This window comes from Cyprinus carpio, chromosome A20 (assembly GCF_018340385.1).
Source record: "Cyprinus carpio isolate SPL01 chromosome A20, ASM1834038v1, whole genome shotgun sequence".
Lineage (NCBI taxonomy): Eukaryota > Metazoa > Chordata > Actinopteri > Cypriniformes > Cyprinidae > Cyprinus > Cyprinus carpio.
In genome coordinates this window covers 1,690,261-1,712,814 of record NC_056591.1, presented here as the reverse complement: position 1 = coordinate 1,712,814, position 22,554 = coordinate 1,690,261, and the positions used below count along the sequence as shown (strand labels likewise).

At 37.7% G+C, this 22,554-nt stretch overlaps 2 protein-coding genes across 2 annotated transcripts; one reads left to right on the top strand and one right to left on the bottom strand.

The window, feature by feature from the left end:
* The first annotated feature begins 1,781 nt into the window (after positions 1 to 1,781).
* Positions 1,782 to 12,273, top strand: ppil4 (peptidylprolyl isomerase (cyclophilin)-like 4). The gene is made up of 13 exons (XM_042777330.1): positions 1,782 to 1,933; positions 3,671 to 3,738; positions 4,060 to 4,124; positions 4,220 to 4,337; positions 4,423 to 4,565; positions 6,514 to 6,610; positions 7,391 to 7,507; positions 7,820 to 7,944; positions 9,550 to 9,616; positions 10,244 to 10,355; positions 10,589 to 10,685; positions 11,021 to 11,135; positions 11,514 to 12,273. Exons 1-13 carry the CDS (start codon positions 1,846 to 1,848, stop codon positions 11,721 to 11,723), a joined length of 1,422 nt encoding a protein of 473 aa, XP_042633264.1. The 5' UTR covers positions 1,782 to 1,845; the 3' UTR covers positions 11,724 to 12,273.
* A 2,032-nt stretch (positions 12,274 to 14,305) lies between these two features.
* Positions 14,306 to 22,266, bottom strand: LOC109051595 (S-adenosylmethionine decarboxylase proenzyme). The gene is made up of 9 exons (XM_042777331.1): positions 21,941 to 22,266; positions 19,178 to 19,264; positions 18,053 to 18,179; positions 17,713 to 17,815; positions 17,567 to 17,609; positions 17,158 to 17,302; positions 16,836 to 16,928; positions 16,594 to 16,749; positions 14,306 to 15,782 (listed from the first exon to the last, which is right to left on the bottom strand). The coding sequence occupies exons 1-9, from the start codon at positions 22,048 to 22,050 to the stop codon at positions 15,648 to 15,650; spliced, it is 999 nt and encodes a 332-aa protein (XP_042633265.1). The 5' UTR covers positions 22,051 to 22,266; the 3' UTR covers positions 14,306 to 15,647.
* Between the last annotated feature and the right edge of the window lie 288 nt (positions 22,267 to 22,554).

Sequence of the window (22,554 nt, the reverse complement as noted above, 5' to 3'; positions counted from 1 at the left end):
GTTGAAATACAACTTAATCACTGATTTCTAGTTGTGTCCTCTTTTGGAAGACCAAACAAAGTAGCTTCGCTTTCACAACGAAACACACAGCGTCTTCACAACAACAATACTACAGTAACAATCAAAGTTATGCCTTCTTTCTTTGCGTAAACATTTGGGCGGTGTTATGCAAATCTTCCCACACAGTGACGTAGAGATGTGGGGCGTTTAAATGAGTCGTTTCGGGGGGGTGTGGTTGAGTCTTAACTTTTATAAAGAATATCTCTTTGGGTTTGAGACTTTAGTCTTTGCAACTTTAGGGATCTTATCTATGCGTGAACAGCTTGTAACACTCCAAAGAGAAAGGAAAACGTGAAATTGCATCATATGACCCCTTTAAATGTGTCCCCCTCATTGCTCAAGTGTTCCCTTAGGTACTGTTTTGCATTGCTACAAAGCCTCTAATAACCATTTCATCCTTAAACAAATTAAGGCACCAAAACAAGTCCCTTAAGACATTAGGCTCCCTTAAGTCATTACTGAATGTACTGATTTTGTGTCAATATTTTGAACATTAACAGTATATCTTTAAAGCTGCTTTGAGTAATGTATATTGTGAAAAGTGATACATATGAAATGAATATATCAACAACAATCATTTTTTAAAAATGTTTCATCACTTTTCTTTTTCCTCATTTAGTGTTTTTGCAGCTTTACACTGATTTGAGGGCATGGTAAAAATGTCCACTTCTATGACTGCTCTTTCTGTTGTAAGCAAGCGGTTACTAGAGAGCACATGCCACAGAGAAAAGACCGGGAATCTGGGAAAATGTGTTGGTGTATTGCAGCAGGAAAACAAGCAGATGAAGGAGATGTGTTTGGGAAAGCAGAACTACAGAAGAAGGAGGAATCTTAGATCAATGCAAAAGCGTCTTCTAAGATTGCGGAGAGCTTGATTTGGAGGAGATCTGTCTTCACTGAAGGGGTATGCATCGGTTTAAGCAAGGAACATCTAAATGTAAACTGGTGTCAACAGTCTTTCAATTGTGTTTTGTGGTTTCTCAGCCTTCACTTTCTCCAAAGTTTATTCTCACTCTATTCTTTAGTTAATTTTTGCAATGACAGAACACAAGTTTAAACTTATAACAATTAGTAAAAACAATAAAAAATAACAACAATAAAGTGTAATTTCCTTGTAAAGGGTAAGGATATATTTGACTGAAGATGCACTGACATGTTATTCCAAGGAGGAAATTCTATCCTAAATAACAAGGTTAAAGATTTGGGTGTTGCTCTACAGATTTAATGTTTTAAGTTATTATAACTGCGCTTCATTGTCTACCGTCTGTACACCGTCAGCGTCTTGAGGACTGTTCCACAGGTGCATTATAACTGTGTATGGTTCACTGAACAAGTAAAATCCCTCCCAGTAAAGAGCTGTAAAGCTTATTTGGATTTTACAAAATAAAATACAGTATTATGAAAAGGGGGCTATTTCTTTTAAAGGGGCAACTGTAATCAAACTTCACTTGTTCATGTGTGTTTAATTAGGGTTGGAGCTAAACTTCCCTGCTGTATCACAGATGCTTGAAACATTCCAAGCATCGTAATAAAACATACAATTAAATAATAAGTACAAAAAATTATACAATACAAATTAAACAGTTTAAATGCCGTATGATTTTTCACTTTACTAAGGGCATCTGACAAATATTTTAGATCATTTCTAAATACAGTAAACAAAGGAGGAGATTTAAAAGATCTACATTTATGGACAAAGTATGTACAGATGTTTACAGCCTTTGCCTTCTGTACCAAAGTCGTGACGTCATATCTGCGACTCTTCTCACTGTCCGGCGCGTGTTGATGACGTACTGGCGCGACATGGCGGTGTTGTTGGAAACAACGTTAGGGGACATCGTGATCGATTTATACACAGAAGAGCGACCGAAAGGTAATTAATAACATTAATGACACACAGAGAGTGTAAACAAACTTGCTCTGTTACATGCGTGATAATTTAATACAATCAACGACGCTACATGTGCTCAATATAAGACATCTCCGTAGGAACTGTTTATATATTTGGTAAATAAGTATTTTCGCCAATATATTATTTAGTGATTCACTGGATTTTAAGAGTAGAAACCAATAACTGTACATGCAGGGCCTCACACAGGTTTCTCCAAATACCGATGTCCCAAAATGGAGATTGTTAAGGTTTTGATTTTCCTGACCTACATGTGCGCATTTTAAGATGTTTTAAGGCTCATGAATGGGATAATAATATAGGTTTAAACCCAAGTCAGTGGGCAGTAGTAGCAGAAATTATTTTTCTTTAATTCGTCAACGTTTAGTTTGTTCAATGAAGGGTTTAGTTCCCCACACTTAAAGAGTCATTTATCTCCATCTACTGGTTTAAAAGAGTAGTTCCCTTTCAGAAGGAAAATCTCTCATCATATACTCACCCTCCTCTTGATCCAAACCTCTTTCTTCTGTTGAACACAAAAGAAGAGTTGATGAGCACCCGTGACTTCCACAGCAGGAAGAAAAATAAATAAATAAATACTGTGGAAGTTGCGCTTAAGTCAAAGCTATTTAGACTGTCAGTATGAAGCGTAGAAACACTGTGAAAATCCCAGATCTATTGGTGAAATATCAGCATTCTTGAAATGTCTCTTGTTAAAACAAGACGTAGAGATGTGGGGGGGTGTTTAAATGAGGTGTTTCAGGAGGGTGGTGAGGACGAGTCTTAACTTTTATAAAGAATATCTCTTTGGGTTTGAGACTTTAGTCTTTGCAACTTTAGGGATCTCATCTATGCGCGAACAGCTTGTAACACTCCAAAGAGAAAGGAAAAATTGAAATTGCATCATATGACCCCTTTAAATGTGTCCCCCTCATTGCTCAAGTGTTCCGTTAGGTACTGTTTTGCATTGCTACAAAGTCTCTAATAACCATTTAATTCTTAAAAAAATTAAGGCACCAAAACAAGTCCCTTAAGACATTACTGAATGTACTGATTTTGTGTTAATATTTTGAACATTAACAGTATATCTTTTCCACAGGTGCATTTTAACTGTGTATGGTTCAACGAATATATATATGTATATATATGTAGTGTTTGTGGTGTTGTTAAATTGAGCCTCCAGTTTCCACTGCAATCAACAAAGATCATAAATCTCTGGGAATTAGGAATAGCATGATTGTAATAATGCCGATCCCATCCTGGGCAGTTGTTCTCTCATCTCTCTTTCTCTTTATCGCGTCTCCCTCTCTTTCCCTTCCCAAAGCTGAGCTGTGACTGATACAGTCTTTTCATTGTCGTCTGTGGAAGTGAAGAATGTAAATATTGGGTCAGCTGATATTCATGTTTAATCATTTTAGATTTTACTGAAGGCTACCAGGATAATTAGAACTGCGTTTATTAAATTAATTCACAATATGTGCACTCACTTTACTAATCCTGTGCTGCATTGTCACATTGACCGTTACTAAATAGTAGCTACATTAGACTATTCATGTACATAATTCTAAATAGAGAAATGAGACAAAAGTTTATTAGTTTGCATCACTGAATATTTCTGTTGTTCGTTTAATCTTTGGTGGGTATGATCCTGTGTTGATTCTATATCATTTTTACATAAAGCAGGTACTGAATGATAACCAGAATTGTCCTTCTAATCTGCAGCATCACTGAACTTCCTGAAACTGTGCAAAATCAAATATTACAACTACTGTCTGATTCACAATGTTCAGGTAATATATTACTGTATATATGTATCTCTTTAATTCTGTGAGCAATACAGATGTCATCATATACATTTGTTAAATGTTTTAGGTTTATTTCCTTTAAAACCCTCATTAGGTCATTCACAAAATGCTCAGATTTCACATTTGGAAATAAAATGTTGAGTTCTGAAATTTACACTTTTATCTCTAAACATCATGGTAAGATTTAATTATTACTGATTAGTAATTTAATGCAAAGTTATTGCACATATATCTGCAATTTGAGGTTGTGTATCTTGGTTGCCAGTGAATTGTCCATATCAAGATGTTGCATCTGTTGCATCCCAGAAAGATTTCATCATTCAGACGGGAGACCCCACCGGCACGGGGCGAGGTGGAGAGTCTGTGTTCTGGTGGGAATTATTCATTAGTTAATGAATTTAAAATATCTGTGCTAACTGAATGCAGATGTGTGTATTGTGTGGTGACGGTGTTTGTGTGTTTGTAGTAAACTGTATGGTGATCAGGCACACTTTTTTGAACCTGAGAAGATGCCCAGGATCAAGCATAGAAAGAAAGGGACCGTCTCTATGGTGAACAACGGCAGCGACCAGCATGGGTCTCAGGTTAAACACATTTAATACACAAGTGTCAGTGTCAGTGTTGTTTATGGGCTTTGAGTGTGAATGATTTTTTTCATTTGGCTCCCAGTTTCTGATCACCACAGCAGAGAATCTGGATTATCTGGATGGTGTTCACACTGTGTTTGGAGAGGTCACGGAGGGTTTGGATGTGCTTTCGAAAATCAATGAGACCTTTGTAGATAACAACTTCATCCCTTACCAGGACATCAGGTAGGACAATGATTTTAGAGAGTGAGAGACTGACCAGCACACAGTTTTTTCTTTTTATATGATATGATAACTGGTATGCAGATTCAATGTTTAATAACTGATCAGAGCAAGTTATAATGTTTTTAGTTTCCAAGTAGAGAAAGTCAGTTGCTTCGGATCTTTGGGTGCTTCTCATTTGTCTTTGTTCCCTTTCCTTGCTTCCTGTCCTCACATCTTAGCTTCACCCCCTTAGGATGCGAGGGAAGGAAATGAATTGAATTAAACTGAAAGAAAACTTATTTGAATACTGGAATATTCTTGATTACTGAAACATCAGTTAAAGCATCATTAGCTGCACTCAAGGCATCTGCTCTTATGTTGCTGAATGAATTTAGTAATATATATATATATATATATATATATATATATATTATATATTAATCGAGCTACATGTCCTGTTCAAACATGTAAAATGTATCATTTATTTAAATTGCAAAGAGAAAACACAAGTTAAAATCATTGTGAGAGATGTGAAGGGAGAGGAGAATTTATACACGCGCAAGGTTTTTTGACAAGAAACATTTCCACACCTGTGTATACTCGCTCATAGCTCCTTTGAAAGTGTTAGATCACGCCAGATGATTAAGATCCAGCCCCGGACGCCAGATCCTGTCAGAAAATATCCCTTCAGTCTGGGAACAGAACCACTAGTCAGCAAATTTGTCTCATACCCAAAACCTGTTAACAGGAAGTCTTGTCTGGCACCCAAAAAATACCCAAAACAGTATTAACAGTCTTCTATCAGCCAAGAAGTTGACTGAGCAAAGCCAGAGAAGAGCAGAAGCAGGAGACGAAGTGATGATGATAGAAAAAAACCCACAAAATAAAAAAAAAAAAACTTACAAAAAAAAAAAAAAAATCGACTACTGCCTCCTTAAATGCACCAACCTATTTCTTTCTTACAGCATTGCGCATTATAACCAATCACACACGATTCCCTTGAGTTTATGAGTTTAATACATGACACCCATATCTGGTACTTGCCTAAAAAGACAGGTTTATAGTTTATATATTACACTAATATTAGGCTACTTTTAGCCTTACCCTGCAGTTGGCTTACCCTCCGCCTATGATAGCAGAGTTTATTGAATAATCTTAGCTGCATATGTTTCAGTGCTCAAGACTTCGTCTGATGAACACAAATCCAACATGAAGTGTTATAGCAAACTGTTTCACAACAACATCCCATAAACCTTCAGGTTCCTTAAACATTACCTCTTATCTCTTATTCATGAAGACAAACACACAGTCATAAGACTAAACAACAATGGAAAAATAATATAAAAACAAAACAATAATATAATGTAAATGACTAATCAATTAACCAATCAATGAAATGAGTATATAAATGGTTATTATAAATGCTTAAATTGAATAATTAAAATGATTAAATGATAAATGAATATGAATATGAATGAAAAAAAAAATATTATGAAAGGAAGAAAGTAAAACACAACACAAATGTATCACAAATGGATCAGTATCCAGGTTATGGGCTGGTGGAGTGAAGAAATGAGGAAGCATCAGTTTAAGTTTTGTTTGAGGCACATAGCAGAAGGCACTTACTAGATATCCACAAGGTGAACTGATGAAATACTCCCCAAAAACTCCCCACCTCTAATGCACAGACTGACTGGAGCACACAAACACAGACCACCGGAGGGATGCCAGCAGTGAAAACTCCTCATATCATATCAGCAAGATGGAATATGGACAATATTTATATAAGTAAAGCTCAGTTATAAGAGTTTGTTTCGCATGTTTTGGCCACTACATAATTCCCATAGTTTAGTGTGTCTCATAGTTTTGAGGTTTGGGTGGTTCACATTCTTAGATCAGATTTATTAGGGTTATAGACTAAACATCAGTTTCTGTGCCTGCTAAGTTTTGGGCTGTGCTGTGGTTGCAGGATTAACCACACAGTGATTCTGGACGACCCGTTTGATGATCCTGCGGGCCTCCCGATTCCAGACAGATCGCCTGAACCCACTAAGGAGCAGCACTACGAGACTCCATATTCATTCCATAACACAGTATAACATTACTGTGAGGCGGCAGATTTCTGCCAGCTTAGAGGTGACATGTGCAATGATTTCAATGATTGATGTGCAGGATTAACTAGAAGTAAGCCATTTGTAGGCTGATTTGTTGGGCTGGGAATCGGCAATGATTTCCTGATGAAATTAAATTTTAATTCACAAGCTCTTCATTTGATTTGATTCAGCGTTGCATGATCTGACTGTAACATAGTCAAGGTCTAAACATAGTCTAGGTTTACTTTATTGTCTCCCTCCCCCCAAATATAAAAAAAAACATTTCCAATATATTTGGTCATTATAGGTTACGTGTTTTTGGTCATTATATAGGTTATGTATATATATATATATTTATAATATATATATATATATATGATATATATGTATATATATATTATTTATTTTTAATAATACCCTAAAGCTTAGGTATGAATAAGTATTATCAAAAAGCATTACTGTGTGTGTGATCTTTTATAAGTATTATCAAAAAGCATTACCAAGGACGTCAGTTCAGTTCCTAGGAAAATCCATAAATGTGTATTATGTTTAACAGTAGGTTTATTAAACGTATCGTGTTATGCATTCACTTCAGTGCCCTTTAAATAGTATAACACAGCCTTGAGTGGCTTAATACTTAAAAAACAAAACAACCAAAAAAAGCAGGTAATGTTAAGAAATTGTTGTTTTTGGTTTTTAAAAGTGCTCTGTTCTTGATTCTAAAGTGAATAATCCATGTTTGGGCATATTTCAAGTGGTCGGATTGGAGCAGATGAGGTGATAGACGATGAAGAGGGGAGAGACGCTGAGAAGCTGGATGAAAAGATAAAGGACAAGGAAGCTAAGACACAAGCCATTTTACTGGAGATGGTAAATTTCATCACTTACACACAAACATATAACTTCAACTTCAACTTTGATTTATTTATATAGCACATTTAAATGCAACTTTGTTGCCCCAAGTGCTTCACTAACATTAAGAATAAAAATCAAACACACACACAAATAAAACGGACAACTATAAGGGTTCCATAATTAAAATTTCCCTACTTCAAAAGCCAGGCTTAAACAATGTGTCTTCAACTGAGACCTAAATTCCTCTTTAAAGATAGAGTATGTCTACAGTGAGTGATGTCTGTAGACGTCTCTTTCATGATGTGAACGCTTGTTTCTTGTTGAAAGGTGGGTGATCTGCCAGATGCAGATATTAAACCTCCAGAGAACGTGCTGTTTGTGTGTAAGCTGAACCCAGTGACCACAGATGAAGATCTAGAGATCATCTTCTCACGTTTCGGACCCATTAAATGGTGAGATGATAGAAAATGTTCCCGCTGTATTACTTCCAGTGATAGTCTGGCTCTCGTAGTTGTGGTTAAACCGTGTGGGTGATGATTAGGGCTGTTCACTGTGTTACATAACTCCCCATCTAAAGCTGCAGAGCCAGTAACAAAAACAAATAAAGAAACATATCTAAAAAGAAAAACCTTGGAGAGAGAACCAGGGCAATCCAGCCTCCTGACCCAGAGTCAACACAGACACCAATTCAAATTAATGTCTTTTTAATTTGAAAAGATAAGAGAAAAATAAACAGAAACCATAATCTCAAGTATTAACAAACATTAAAAAGACTTCGGGAGAGCTAGGCCAAAAAAAACAAACAAAACCAAACTAACTCACCCAAGGATATTTATAAATTACATGGAAAAAGATAATCCAAAAATAAAATACACAAACCTTCCCTCTCTTCCTGTCTGCCCATAACCAGGAGAAAAAGAGAAGTACAAACAAAAATGGCCCCGCCCCCTACATGCCCTTTTATCAAAAACAACATACTAACAAACATAGTTAACGTCAAACAAACAATCAAATGGTTTTAAACAACTTCAGTTCTCTTTCTGATCAAGAACACAATAAAGTCCTGAGTTCACTTACTCAGAACTAGTTCTACCAAAATCAAACACCAGATGAATCTGGGCCACCAGGAGGACGAGTCTCTCTCTGCTTGTTCCACAGATCCACCGATTCTTATTTCTGCTCCTTCCCGTCATCATCCAACACCGCGGGCATCAGCAGATTGAACACGTGACAAGGGAGAGAGAGAGCACACCAAACCACATCCAGCACACACACGTGCACAATTATAAAACACATTAAATACGTCCTCAGATCACATGTTTGGACCTCTGCAGGGGTTGATCCAAGAACTCTTAAACAAAGCATTTAACTCGGGACTTTGTTCTTTTTCCCATTTCACATATGCACAGTCTGTCATTAAATGTCACATTCATTTCTGTAAATAATATACATGGTAGCACTTTAGTTTAGGGAGCAGTTCTCATTATTAACTAGTTGCTAATTAGCATGCATACTGGCTGTTTGTTAGTACTTCTAAAGCACATATTAATGCCTTATTCTGCATGAGCATATTTTAGATCCCTTAATCCGACCTCATACTTAAATTTAACAACTACCTTACTAACTATTAATAAGCAGCAAATTATGGCCTCGTCATGGCCTTCCATTTCAGATATTTAATTTGAACTGGAAATAATATCTGCTGTGATTTTCAACAACTTCTAGACTGCATGACATAACACCGGATAAAAAATGCTTTACTTCCGGGATAGGATGAATCTTGCAGCGTAAAGAGGTTATGTGACAGTGAAGATGTCTAAAATACTGCTGTTTGAATATTGTTTCACATAGTAGTTTTATAGTAGGCCCAGTGAGCAAGTGCTAGTATGCTAGTATTAAGTTCTGACTATAGCTTGTGCCTTAATACTAATGTGTGTGTGTGTGTGTGACTTTGATCTGACATGTTTGTGTGTGTGTGTGATGTGTGTGTGTGTGTGTATGTTCAATGTGTGTGTGTGTGTGTGACTTTGATCTGACATGTTAATGTTCATTTGCAGTTGTGAGATCATCAGAGACTGGAAAACAGAAGAATCTTTGTGCTATGCATTCATTGAGTTTGAAAAGGTTTGTAAAGTCTGTTCTGTGTATCTGCCATCTTTAGAAAAAAATTGCTAGTGTAAGCTACTGAGCAAGCTGTTAAAACCCAGCTGCCATGCTTTGAAAAGTAGACAAGAATGGTTACGCAGAAGTTATACATCCAAATTCACATGCACACATTTTTAATTCTAAATCTAGATATTTCTAAGTTTTGTGCAGTTGTAGTCCATAGATGAATATCCTTGATGAATCCTGATAGATCCTAGGTTTATACAGAACTACAAGTGTTAGCGATTGGTGTGAAGCAAGGCCTGTGTGTAACAATGCTGCATCAGGTCCACGCATCCCTTCAAATGTTCATAACTTCTAGATTAGAAATATTAGATGTATGAAACATCTAGTTCATCAAGCATCTAGTAAAATTCAGTATGAAATCAGTTTATTATTATTATTATTTTATAATGTTTCTTGAGGTGCACTCATCTTAGTATATTTTTCCTCAAGCGGGTCATAATGTAGATTTAAAAGGACATTTTCTATGCTGGAAATGATGAATCCATAACTCAGTGTCTTAGTGGAGTCCTTGTACGTTCAGGGCAAAAGCATGGTCAGTCATTTTGAAATCATGAATGTGTTTGTGTATTATTTACTAAGGTGGAGGATTGTGAAAAAGCATTCTTCAAAATGGACAATGTCCTGATAGATGACCGTCGCATTCATGTGGACTTCAGCCAGTCAGTGTCTAAGATCAAGTGGAAAGGCAAAGGTGAGTCTGTGCCCGTTTAGATGAAAGCATCACCTGTGAATTAATGAAACTATAATCAGTTTCTGCTGAATTTTACTTTACCGCTCAGTCTTTGTTGTTTATATGCACACTAAACGTCAGCGATAGTGAATCAAAATTATATGCAAAGCTTTTAATGCAACTAAAGGTTATGTATACAGTAGTTAATATACCAGATAAAGAGTGGTTTTATTGGCACTATGTTTCATTTCTAGGTGGGAAGTACACAAAGGAAGATTTTAAGGCCTATGAGAAAGACCTGGACAACAAATCCAAACTGGCTTTGAAAGACAATGTCAAAACCAAGCAGGAGTATCCTTTACATTTAAATCACACTTGGACAACTGTATGTCACTTTGTAAGATTTGCACTTATTTAATTTAGTGAAGTCTCCAAAAAGTATATGTGATACTTTGCAGAGATGGTTTGGCTTGAATCACAGGTTTAGTACGTAGTTGTTTGCTGTTGTTTTTGTAACCGTTAGCCATTAATGTGTTGCTTTATTTTTTTGTCAAAAGTTCAACGTGCTGTGTACTGCGTTTTGATGAAATGCATCACAAATAGTTTTCCTCTAGAATAACAACATGCACTCAAAAAAAAAAGTTCAATCTTCTCGCAAGTCAGTATTTCTTGACTGTCTTCTAAAGCTCCCGTTATGAGCTTCTCTTAGATGAAGATGAGGATGAGAGAAGGAAGGACGACAGAGAGAAAAGAGAACGCAAACGACATTCAGACGAGAGGCCCAAGGACAAAAAGTCAAAGGTACAATGCTGTGGATTTTAATAGATGCTTCAGGAGCCAGATTTTACTTTTGGACATTAAGTAGTGACAGATGATGTGCCTATGAGTCCCTGCGGCACCCTCGGGTCCACATCTGCCCACCAGAGAGTTAAAGGAAATGAATAGGGTCTTATAGCATCCTCTAATGGTGATTCGAGAACCAAAAAAATGGACTTTTGTGTCTTACTGGACCGTTTTGCTATACAAGAACATCAGGCTTTTTTATGCTCATCATGTAGAAATTCTGTATATTTGTGAATCAGTTACTAAATATACAGAATATACTAAATACTTGTTTTTCTGGGAACAGTCTTGTCTTCCATGTCTCATCATTTGTTTGTCTTTCTCCTGCTTTTATAGGATCGGGATGAGAGTCGCAGAGAAAAGGATAAAGGCAGACAGCGTTCACGTTCGAGAGACCGAGAGAGATACAAGGAGCGCGAGAGGGGCTGGGACAAGGGAAGAGAGAAGGAGAAACAGAGAGAGCGAGGCAGAGAGAGAGACAGCGATCACAAACGCTACAGACGAGATCGCAGCCGCAGTCGTAGCCCTAAGAGATCCAAGTATTAACCATAACTGTCAATGTGTGTCAACAGAGCAGGTTTCCGAAGAACTTCCTGATTTCAGCTAAAAATAAAAAAACACCTTATGATTCATTTTTTACATGTAAAGTAAAATCTGTCAATTTGTTTGCAAATGTAGGCAATGTTTGTGAAGTTCTAAAAGGTTTGTAAAGTTGTTGATGCATATATATATGGATTGACAGCAGCCCTTTGTGTTTGTGAAGTGTGCTCCGGGGATTTAACTTCTGTGCAAAAACCTGTTTGTTTCTGGTTTTGAGAGCCTTACTCTGGCATTAGCAGGTCAAAAGGAAGGTGAAGGTGGACGAGGTGAAAATTGAATAAAATCAGAGAGTTGAGCTTAATTGCATGACAAGTCGTTACAAGTGAACTAATTTCTTGTTGGTTAAGACGTTTCGACAGAAATATTTCAGCATTTACAACTGAACTTCAGTGGTGAGCGCTGTACAGATCCTACTGTGTCCAAGGCTTAGCTCATGAATGTTCATTTGGGTGAATTCATGTAAAGGGGGCCACTTTTTATTAAATTTGTAATTAACTCAGATGTTCCTTTCCTTTTCTTTATCTTAGAGATTCAGCTGGAATATTTTCAATTGAATTCACAGCATTTTGAAGGAAGTGAACACTACAACAAATTAAAAATGTGACTAACACATGCAACTAAAAAACTAAATAGGAGGAACATTTAAAATGTAATATTGTCAAACCTTATAAAGCTGTATTTCACTTCTCTTGTACTTTTTTTTTTTTTTTAAATTAAAAAACATCACTAAACTATAAACTTCTGCGCTTTCCTTTCTTCTATATCTGACTTGAATTTTCCTGTCTACACTCTCATTAGTTTTTTTTAAGTGTTAATTATACAAGCTGATTATAGTATAATCAATGGATGTCAGATTGGTTAATGAAAGCGAGCAGAATTAGTGAACGTTTGAGGTTGTCCACTTTATCTGACACATTCAGCCAAAGTGAGCTGTTATTATATTCAGCCACCTTACAAGAAAAACTATGATTACCAGGGTCATATTACAACACAAAAAAACTACATCATCATAAGAAAACATGTCCCTTAAAAAAAATAACATCATTATTATCCTAAGAAGTAAAAAACTCATTGAGCATAGCACAGGCAAGCTTTAATGGCCCACTTTTTGAAAAATTGATAAATTAAGTGTTTGCAATTAAAGTGAATAAATATCTACCAGTGGGCTCAAAAAAAATCTACCTTGTTTAAAGGGGAAACATGTTTTCTTACTCCAGTGACATATTTGATCTTATTTTAAACAAACTCAATTTCCTTTTCATCCAAATCTGAAAACCAGACTTCATATGTCCAGTTTGCATCTCAAGTAAACAAAAAAAAAAACATGATTTTTTTGTATCATTACTTTTGCAATGTATGCATAATTTTATGTCATGACTTTCTGCGATGGTTTAAGACTTTTTAAGGCCTTTATGAATTTAAGGATGGGTGAACTACGACTAATGGCCACATTAAAGGTAAAATAAGGTAACTTTTGAAAAATTGATGGTCATAATTAAAAAAAAAAAAAACTTGATAAAATGGTTTGAAACCATAAAATAAAACATTTTCATTTTAAATCCACTTAAGCCAGCCAAATATCATCTTGATATAAGGCAGCACATTCTAGGCAATGAACAAAACCTTAATAAATAAAATCAGAAGTACTCAGCTGATAGTTATTATCTTTATTGAAAGCATCAAGCTCTTAGTACAGATATATTTACCACACCTAAACCAACGTGAAAATCCCACGACAGAATCCTTAGATTAGAACTAGTAGAAAGGAAAAAGGTCCAAATCATCTGAAAAGGTAAATTTCTATAGAGTTTCCTTCCCATCCCCAGCTCAGAAGAACTAGTAGAAAGGAAAAAGGTCCAAATCATCTGAAAAGGTAACTCCCCAGCTCAGAACAGGGTCAGGAAAAAAATAAAAATAATGTATATATATATATATATCCCTCCAATCATGTATAATGTATAATATATATATACTTGGTCCGCAACATCAATGTCTCCCCCCTCCAATCATGTATAATGTATAAATCCCACAAATAAAGACCAGAAAAATGCTTGAAACTACCACCCTTTCATCTAAAAAAAAGTACTAGGTGTGATATGTGATGATGGACAAGCAGTGGTCCACATCTGACACCTATAGTGTCTGTTAAATCAAATTTAATTGCTTTGGGTTTTTTTCTTCTGAACTACTACTGTTGCTGACCCTTGACCTTGAGCTGCACTTAAAGAGACATTCATTACTAGACTGGCGTTCTGGAGGGAGACCTGCCGTTTAGGGATTTCTCTCAGTGGCAGGACCTTCTAGAAGAAAAGATTTCACAAACCGATCGAGACATAACAAAAACACCCTCCTCCTCACGACTACACCAGCTGCATAACACGAGGGTGGGGGGGTAAAGAGCTCATCAGGACCCATGAGCAAAGCTTGTTACATCGTACGAACAGAAATGAAACACGTTAACGTTACAAAGGGCTGAAGCAGAGACACTGCACGGTAATCCTGCGGCATGTGACCAAAATCTTTCTCAATGCACAAAAAGGGCACGATCTGGAGAGGTGTACAAATCTACTGCAAAAAAAATAAATAAAATAAAACTGCACTTTAGTCAGGCGTGGGGTGTGGAATGATCCGGGTCAGCCCTGACGTGCTCAGATCAGTGCACACCTATTGTGTGCTTACTGTAGAGAAAGAGAGAGAGAACTCGTTTTGTTTAGAAAAAGAAAAATGCTTTGCTGTGCGATCGGCACACGAAAGCAAAGTGTCTGTCCAACTGTTTTAATTCAAAGACGTGCACTGAGCAGGCTCTGTGCTGGACAGCCCCAGGGTCCTTCACCATTCCCTCTTTCTCCCACACACACACGTTTAATGGCTTCTTCTACACTTCCTACATTATTCAGAAACATCCATCCATCCATCCTTTTATATAACGCAGTCACCTTTCAACGAACTCATGTTCACATTCATGTTAAAGGCCATTTTATTTGAGGAAAGGAAGACAACAGTTGACTTTCACCACAATGGCTATATATTGCAGACTATATGTTGTTGACACTTAAGGCAACAGTTAAGTAACTCATCTTTCGAAACATTCACTTCTCTGGTACTTGCAAAGCTGATGATGAAAATCAGAATGAGTATTTTTAGTCTACCTGATAACAGTTCAGCTTAATACTAACCACCTAACGAGCGTAATATTCAAACAAAAGATGCATTTTCTAAATCGGTTTCTAAAAGCAGAGCAGGCTTCAAGTTACTCTTACTAAACAGCTGTCTGCAGGGTTAAAGAAAAGAAGATGGACGAGGAATATTTTAAGTTTGTCTTCACAGTCACAGAAAAGTTAGCTAGCTATACACAGCTGAGCTGAATGCATACTTTAAAAATGAGTTGCAATTTAAATAATCAACGTCACGTGTATTTAAGTCAGAGGAAATTCAATGTAAACCGAAACGCCTTTTACGCAAACCCTATAAAACACCGGTGAGTATCAGAAAAAGAGAGAGATCTGAGCACGTCAGGGTCCTCGTCTAGTGAGGTCGGAAACCCTGTCTGTGGGGGATGCGAGGGGACACCTGCAGGAAGGGAAGGGAGCGTTGCATGTCCGGGGATGGTGTGACATGCCTCACACACACCACCACCACGTTCAAGAGCTCTACATGCACTTCAAGATCACAGCAAGAATGGGCTAGAATATCTACAGACACACAGGAAGAGCTTTCATGCATGATATCTACGTCACAGGTACAAGAATGCATAAATGTTAAACTCAGGGAAGATCTAGAGCCAGAAGACTCCGCGCACAAACACCGCCGGCCGCAGAGTTGTTCCTCGCAGCGGCAGGATTTCTTTTTACGCTTCTTCATGTCGGAGGTTCAGCTCTGCTTCTGGCTCTTGGCGTAACTGGTGAAGACGAAGTTGTAGTCGTTGAAGTGGGCCAGCTGACGGTCCAGCAGGCGGTAACCCTCGAGCCTCTGAGCCGAAGTGAAAACGCTGCGACATTTGGAGCTCTGTTGGGATTGAAATGAGGAAGAAAATTGAGAAGAGTGTGAATAAGGGGTTGAACCGGCCAATCAGAGCTAGGCTTCAGCAACAATAAATACAACCAAACACCAACTTTACAAGAGTTATTTTTCGATTATCAAAACAATTTTAAACCACATTTGGTTTAGTGTTGCTACATCTGCATTGCACTGGAAACACTGCCTTCAATGTAACAGTCAAGAAGTTACATAAATACACAGAGCAATCAATTCACAACTGATAAGTAGTGGTGTCAAACGATTAATCACATCCAAAATAAAGTTTTTTGTATGAACTGTGTGTGTATATGTATATTTATTAATTACACACATGCATGTATATATTTAAGAAAAATGTTTTGTTTAAATATATAAATATTAATATTTATTAGTGCTGTCAAACGATTAATCACGATTAATCGCATCCAAAATAAAAAATTTTTTTTACAATATGTGAACTGTGTATATTTATGTATATATAAATACACAAACATGCATGTATACATTTCAGAAAAATGTTATGTTTATATATTTATATATAATATAATTTATATGAATATAAATATGAACATGCAAATAAATGTAAATATTTTCAAAATATAAACTGTATGTGTGTGTATTTATATATATATACACATAATAAATATACACAGTACATGCACATATATTATGTAAACAACAATTTTTATTTTGGATGTGATTAATTGTTTGACAGCACTAAATAGAATATACATAATTAATAATTAATTATTGCAGACTGGTGAGGAAACGGATTAGTTGTCGATGAGTAACAACGTACCTGATTGACGAAAAGCGTTGTCACAAATTTCCCTGGTTTGAAGACATCCACGACTTTGCGGATAAGCTCGTCATAAGACGTCTGGGAGAGGTTGGTTTCAAAGCTGACATAGGAGAACTCCGGTTCGGGGGTGATGTGAATCGTCCAGTAAGTTCCCTAGAAAGACAACCAAACTCAATCACGCTGCAGAACACGGAGCAACTTTCTCACAAAGAAACACACAGCTTTAAATGTCTCCTCACATCCGTTTTCATTCCATTCATGGAGTATCCACAAGGGTTGAACATTGTGGCATCAATCACTGAACCTGGAATCAGGTCACGAATTCCACTCATCTGTGAAGACACCACAGATAACACTGAAGACACCCTCACAAACAACTACTGCGCTGTGCATGCATAAACCACACCACTTCAAAATGATCAAAGCACGAACACAACATTCGGTGCTTTCTGAAATGTTAGTAATAGTTTAAGGTGGTAGTTAGTGGTATTTTCACTAATGGACCAGAAATAAAAGAACACAACGAGACTCTAGAGCAGAAGTATTGAGGATGAATCGTACACGAGTGACATCATTAGCAGAAACACCGTCTTTCATGAAGAACTGGTCCATCACAGCCGGTTCGAGGTCACTCATCAGAACTTCTAGGGTCTGGTCCGCCTGCTTGTTCTCCCAGAACTCCGGCAGCTCCAGCGTAAACAGATACCTTCAGGACAGAACGGAGAACAACAGCTTGTAAATGTCCTCTTAATGGACATCAGCTGATGCGTTCAAAAGGCAAAAATATCAAACAGTTGTATTTAATTCACTTATGAAACAAATTCATAAAACAAACCAGACTTTTCCATGCTAAAATGTGACCTTACTGACAGAGAAAAAAAAAGTCAGATACATATGCAGCATTTAGTAATGATCATTAATCTGAAGTCAGATAGATTGTAGGACGTCTAGTAGATGTAAAACAGCTCACCAGCAGTCTGAGTTCAGACGTCCCATACAGTAGGCTGCTCCATCTGCACACAAAACTATACATGTAACTTTTAAATCTAATTTATTACCATTTAATTGATAATGTATGCATCATTTTAGTCCATTTGCTATGATGTGAAAGCGTACTTGGAAAAATCTGGCTGAGGAACTCGACTTCCTCCTGGAAGTTGCGGTGAGGGAACTCTTGATGGGTGGGCTTCATAAAATTTTTACGAGAATAGAAGAAATTCTGAAAAGGAAGAAGAAAATGAGATGATCACGTCACATTTTCAGAAAGATACTTTGTGCTGAATACTGATGATGATTAATCTGTGTGTAAACGGACTCATTCTCTCCTCATCTGAACTCATAAAAACGATTTTTTTTATGTTCTATGTTTTATATTATCATATCTCGCTTTACAGTGGTTGCCGATGATGTGCCACAAATCCTGCCCTAAACATGGACCTGAGTGTGTGTGTCGTACCTCGATGGCATCAAAGCCGCAGTACTCACGAGCCAGCTCCAGCAGTGGCACCAGTGCCTGCAGTAAGAGGGTGGTTCCGCATGTCTTCAAAATGAAACGTCTCTTGGAGACAAACATGCTACTCTCACTAGGAGAGAGAGAGAGAGAGAGAGAGAGAGAGAGAGAGAGAGAGAGAGAGAGGGGAGAGAGAGAGAGAGGAGGAGAGAGAGAGAGAGAGGAGGAGAGAGAGAGAGAGAGAGAGGAGAGAGAGAGAGAGAGAGAGAGAGAGAGAGAGAGAGAGAGAGAGAGAGAGAGAGAGAGAGAGAGAGAGAGACAGAGAGAGAAAGAGAGAGAGAGAGAGAGGAGAGAGAGAGAGAGGAGAGAGAGAGAGAGAGAGAGAGAGAGAGAGAGAGAGAGAGAGAGAGAGAGAGAGAGAGGGAGAGAGAGAGAGAGAGAGAGAGAGAGAGAGAGATTTTATTTCCCACAATTTTTTTTTTCCAATATATAAATGTATCAACATTGTGATATCAATGACTTCAATGCACTTTTCCCAAACCAGCTAATTTTATTACAAACCATAACAAAAATGCGTATATGGTTAATTAGTTTTAGGAACGAGTTCTCATGAATTGTCAATTTTAATGATTGGGTTCAAAACTCTGTTGCATATTTAACATTCAAAAGTGTCTCTGGAAGCCGACGTGTGGCTATAATGATGAATAAAACAATGCTAACTGTTAGGTATTCTTCCTTGTTTGTCCTTTTACTTTCAGAAAGCCATTTCAGCAACAGCTCTGAATTCCTCCGTTGACCCTTCGTCTTCTCTCAGGTTAAACAAACGGCTTTACTCTTAGGTTTACTCTGCACTGAATCATTAACCCCCACGACTGTGAAAGTCACACAAATGCTGTTCATATTAATCTTATCAGCTCTCGGGCATCTCTAAGCTGAAATGCTACTGTGTGCTGCTGATCAGTTGTGAGTATTAGGTCAATAAGGCTTTATGCCCACTATGTCTATCCAGCAATGAGCCAGGAGCATTTCTCTTTTGAGCTTGCACACCTGTAAAACAACTACTTATCAAGCTTCAGTAACGTGCAATATTCACAAGTGATCATTAACTCAGCTGTGATGTCAATAGCTCACCTGAGTATATAAGCTTCCTGCTTGTCAGTCTTTGTCACACTTATAATCAAACAATGCACATTCTCCAGAAGTTTGTCCCACTCAAATCTGGAAACACACAGAGAGAGAAATGAGTAGATCATTATTATTATTATTAGGACACATTTTCTACATGACTCTGAATATTTCAACAACAATAAAACACTGGAACAATGGCATTTCCAACAAGGCAAATTTAGACACAGTCACATTTTCCGGAAAGAATAATTAACTGATTAATTATAGAGCACAAGCAGACTCCGCCTGGGTGGATCTGATGTTGCGTCTCTGAGGCTCTGTTGAACTCGAGTCGCAGAGCTCTCAGATTTCACACATTTGGCACAAGCTCAGGAGATGGCTGTAGTAACACGAACTGCACCGTGGTATTACGGCAGAAGTGTGGGATATTCATACTGGATTTTATTATACTATTAATTTAGACGTGTTAAATATACTAAAGGAGTAATGGAATAAAATGACAGTATTTTTGTGATTATACTATAGTGTTTATGCATTTATACTAAATATAGACCACGGTTTTTCATAAAAATACCTAGAAACCATACAGTTGCATTGTTACCATGTTATCGGGTACTGTATGTGTGGTTTTAACTCTGATTATCATGATTTAAAATGCTTGTTACTTAAACGAGGTTGTTAATTTTTACAGATGTTGCTGTTTTTGATAATGAGCTGTCAAAGCTGCTTTCAAATGTGCATTTCTGAGAGACAAAACAATGCAATATTATGATACTGCAGGCTGCACTGTAAACTGTGCTTAATTTTTTTCTATTAAGATATTTATGTTAAGGAAATTTATATTTTTTTTATTATAATCTAAACCATTCAACAGTATGAATAAATGAGTGTAGCAGTTAATATCAAATATGAGCCATAAAAAAAAAAAGATTGTAAAGAATGCTAGCTAGTATGAATGAATGACTAGACGAAGGCCGATTTGAGACCACAGTAAAGTGCTTGCTCATGCTGAAGGAAGACCAGGGCCTGCAGGACGGATTAGGAAACGACTCGAACGATCCTCGTTCCAGTATCTCTGAGTGTGAGTAAACTAATAGCCCTCATCATTCATTCTGCCAGCCGTCCCCAGAGAAACCACAGAGATCAGCTTTCAGCTCCGAGAAACCTTCCTGCGGGACACTACAGACACATCCCAGCAACTACTGTCCTCACTCACGTTTACACACTTATTCCCTACATGAGCCTTTAACTGACTTAAGGTTATTAATACATTACAGAATATTGAACCTTATGAAAATAAGTACGAGATCCATAACATATAAAATACAATTTTATGGGGAAAAAAACACATTAATGTCTTGTCTTAACTGCAGTGGCATCACTATGATGTTATTTGTCTTGATGTCTTTTTTTTTTTTTGGTAATATCATAATAATAATATTATATTATATTAAATTTAAGCAATTATTATCAATCAATTACATTAATTAAATAACAAACCTAAATGTATATCTTAGCGTCTTGTTTGGATTTTTATAATGCATTAGCTTCTTGTCGGTGCACAGGTTCATATATAACTGCGTAAAACAACAAAAGGGTTTATTAAAATGCAACCCTGGGTCATTACTTAGTAACCAATATTTCTGCCAATATTTAAATCGTATAAATTATATAAATTCAATTGTCTAGATATTAGATTCTGTTTTAGTAACGTCTACACCTACCCCTTACAATAATGCAAAAATAGTAATTACTGAGGTACAATGTGAGAAAAATTACGCCTTTATTATTGTGCGCATGCCCAGTAGTTTTTGCTGCATGCCATCTAAGCAAAGTATAGGTCTCTGCAGGAAAGTAATGGGAGTTACCAGATCAGGGTGTTTTTAGACCATGATACCTGATTGACTGACGTCATAGTGATGGTAGGTTTACGGGTGGGGTTATAAGGGGGATCATTTTGATGCATGATGAAACTCCCAGCAGTTTGAAGTGCGCACATTTAATACCCACCAATGAGCGACCGGGGCTCCCCCATCTAAGCAGCTCTGTCCGCGCAGTGCGCACATTTAATACCCACCAATGAGCGACCGGGGCTCCCGACCAATCACAGCGCGCGGGCGGAGCTTACGACGTATGACGCAGCCTCGTGACTTTCACATGGAGGCTGCGGCGCAGGATTAACCGCCATGACACCAACCAAAAATAGAGCTCTCTTGCACTGCAATCAATAGCATTTCAACTTCAATTGCAGATCTTTTCATCCAGAATGCGCTGATGTGGACGGACGCACTCCAGCACTGATGGACACCCGTGTTTGTGGTGGCCCTATATCAGCTAGCTGTAGCCGCCGGCTAATCAGTCGATCAGCACTAACTGATTCAGATTCGGTCCAAATAAATCAAAACATCACTCGAATCGAGCCACGACTCGAATGACAGGTGATTACTGCAGAGCGATGTTAAGAATAGTTTAAGCAAGCAAAAAAATAAAAACACTTTGGTTCTCAGCTCCAGTCCTGACAGCTCAAATGAATGAGAGTAAAGGGGGATGGTGTCAAAATGGCCAGAAGTGCTGATCACGCCTCGGGTGTCAGAGCCAGCGCCACATGTCAGTCTCATCCCCTCACAAATATCCGCGTGACACTACTAACCCCACGCCAGGGTTCATACGGGTTTAAAGCACGATTAAAGCGACTGATGGTCGTGAAAGACTAAATCTGCCTCGTTTAAACCCAGTCCCAGCTACGGGTCGGACGGATTCACCCACCTGGGGATAGTGCGCAGGTCCCCGGTTCCTTTGCCTTCGTCTTCTCGGGAGAACCACACCTCCAAGAGCTTCTCGGTCCCCTCGAAGAAGTGTGCACTGCTGTCTTCCATCGTGAGACAAACAGACTCCAACAACAGAAATTAAACCGTCGGATGGATCCCAGTTAAATTAGTCCTTTGTTGGATGTTATAATTTATTAGCTTAGTTACAGTCCTTGAGCAGTCCAGATGTAGTTGCCTTGTTTTTTTTTTACCGTCTTCCCTTTTACAGAGAATACCGTAGGCAAATGTTAGCTAATATCGCCGGCCATACTGTGTAAGCGCGGAACGGCAGCCTGCGCGGAGCTTTTATAACCTGTCCGCTGACGTCATCCTTGTGGTTGCCAATCACGGCTAAGAAGCCGCCCTCGTGTCAGCAACGATTGGCTGTAACTGTTGTCAATCAAAATTGGCGGTTGCGTAAAGGTATGAGTTCACACTGCAGTATTGCAGCTTGTGTTATGCCCTTGTATAGACGAATAAACATTTGCGTTTGCTATAACGCCGCGCCAGTGCGTAGGAATTGGTGCTAGTTTATTTACTAGTCTGTTGAAGAAAAATTATGGTTTGCTCATG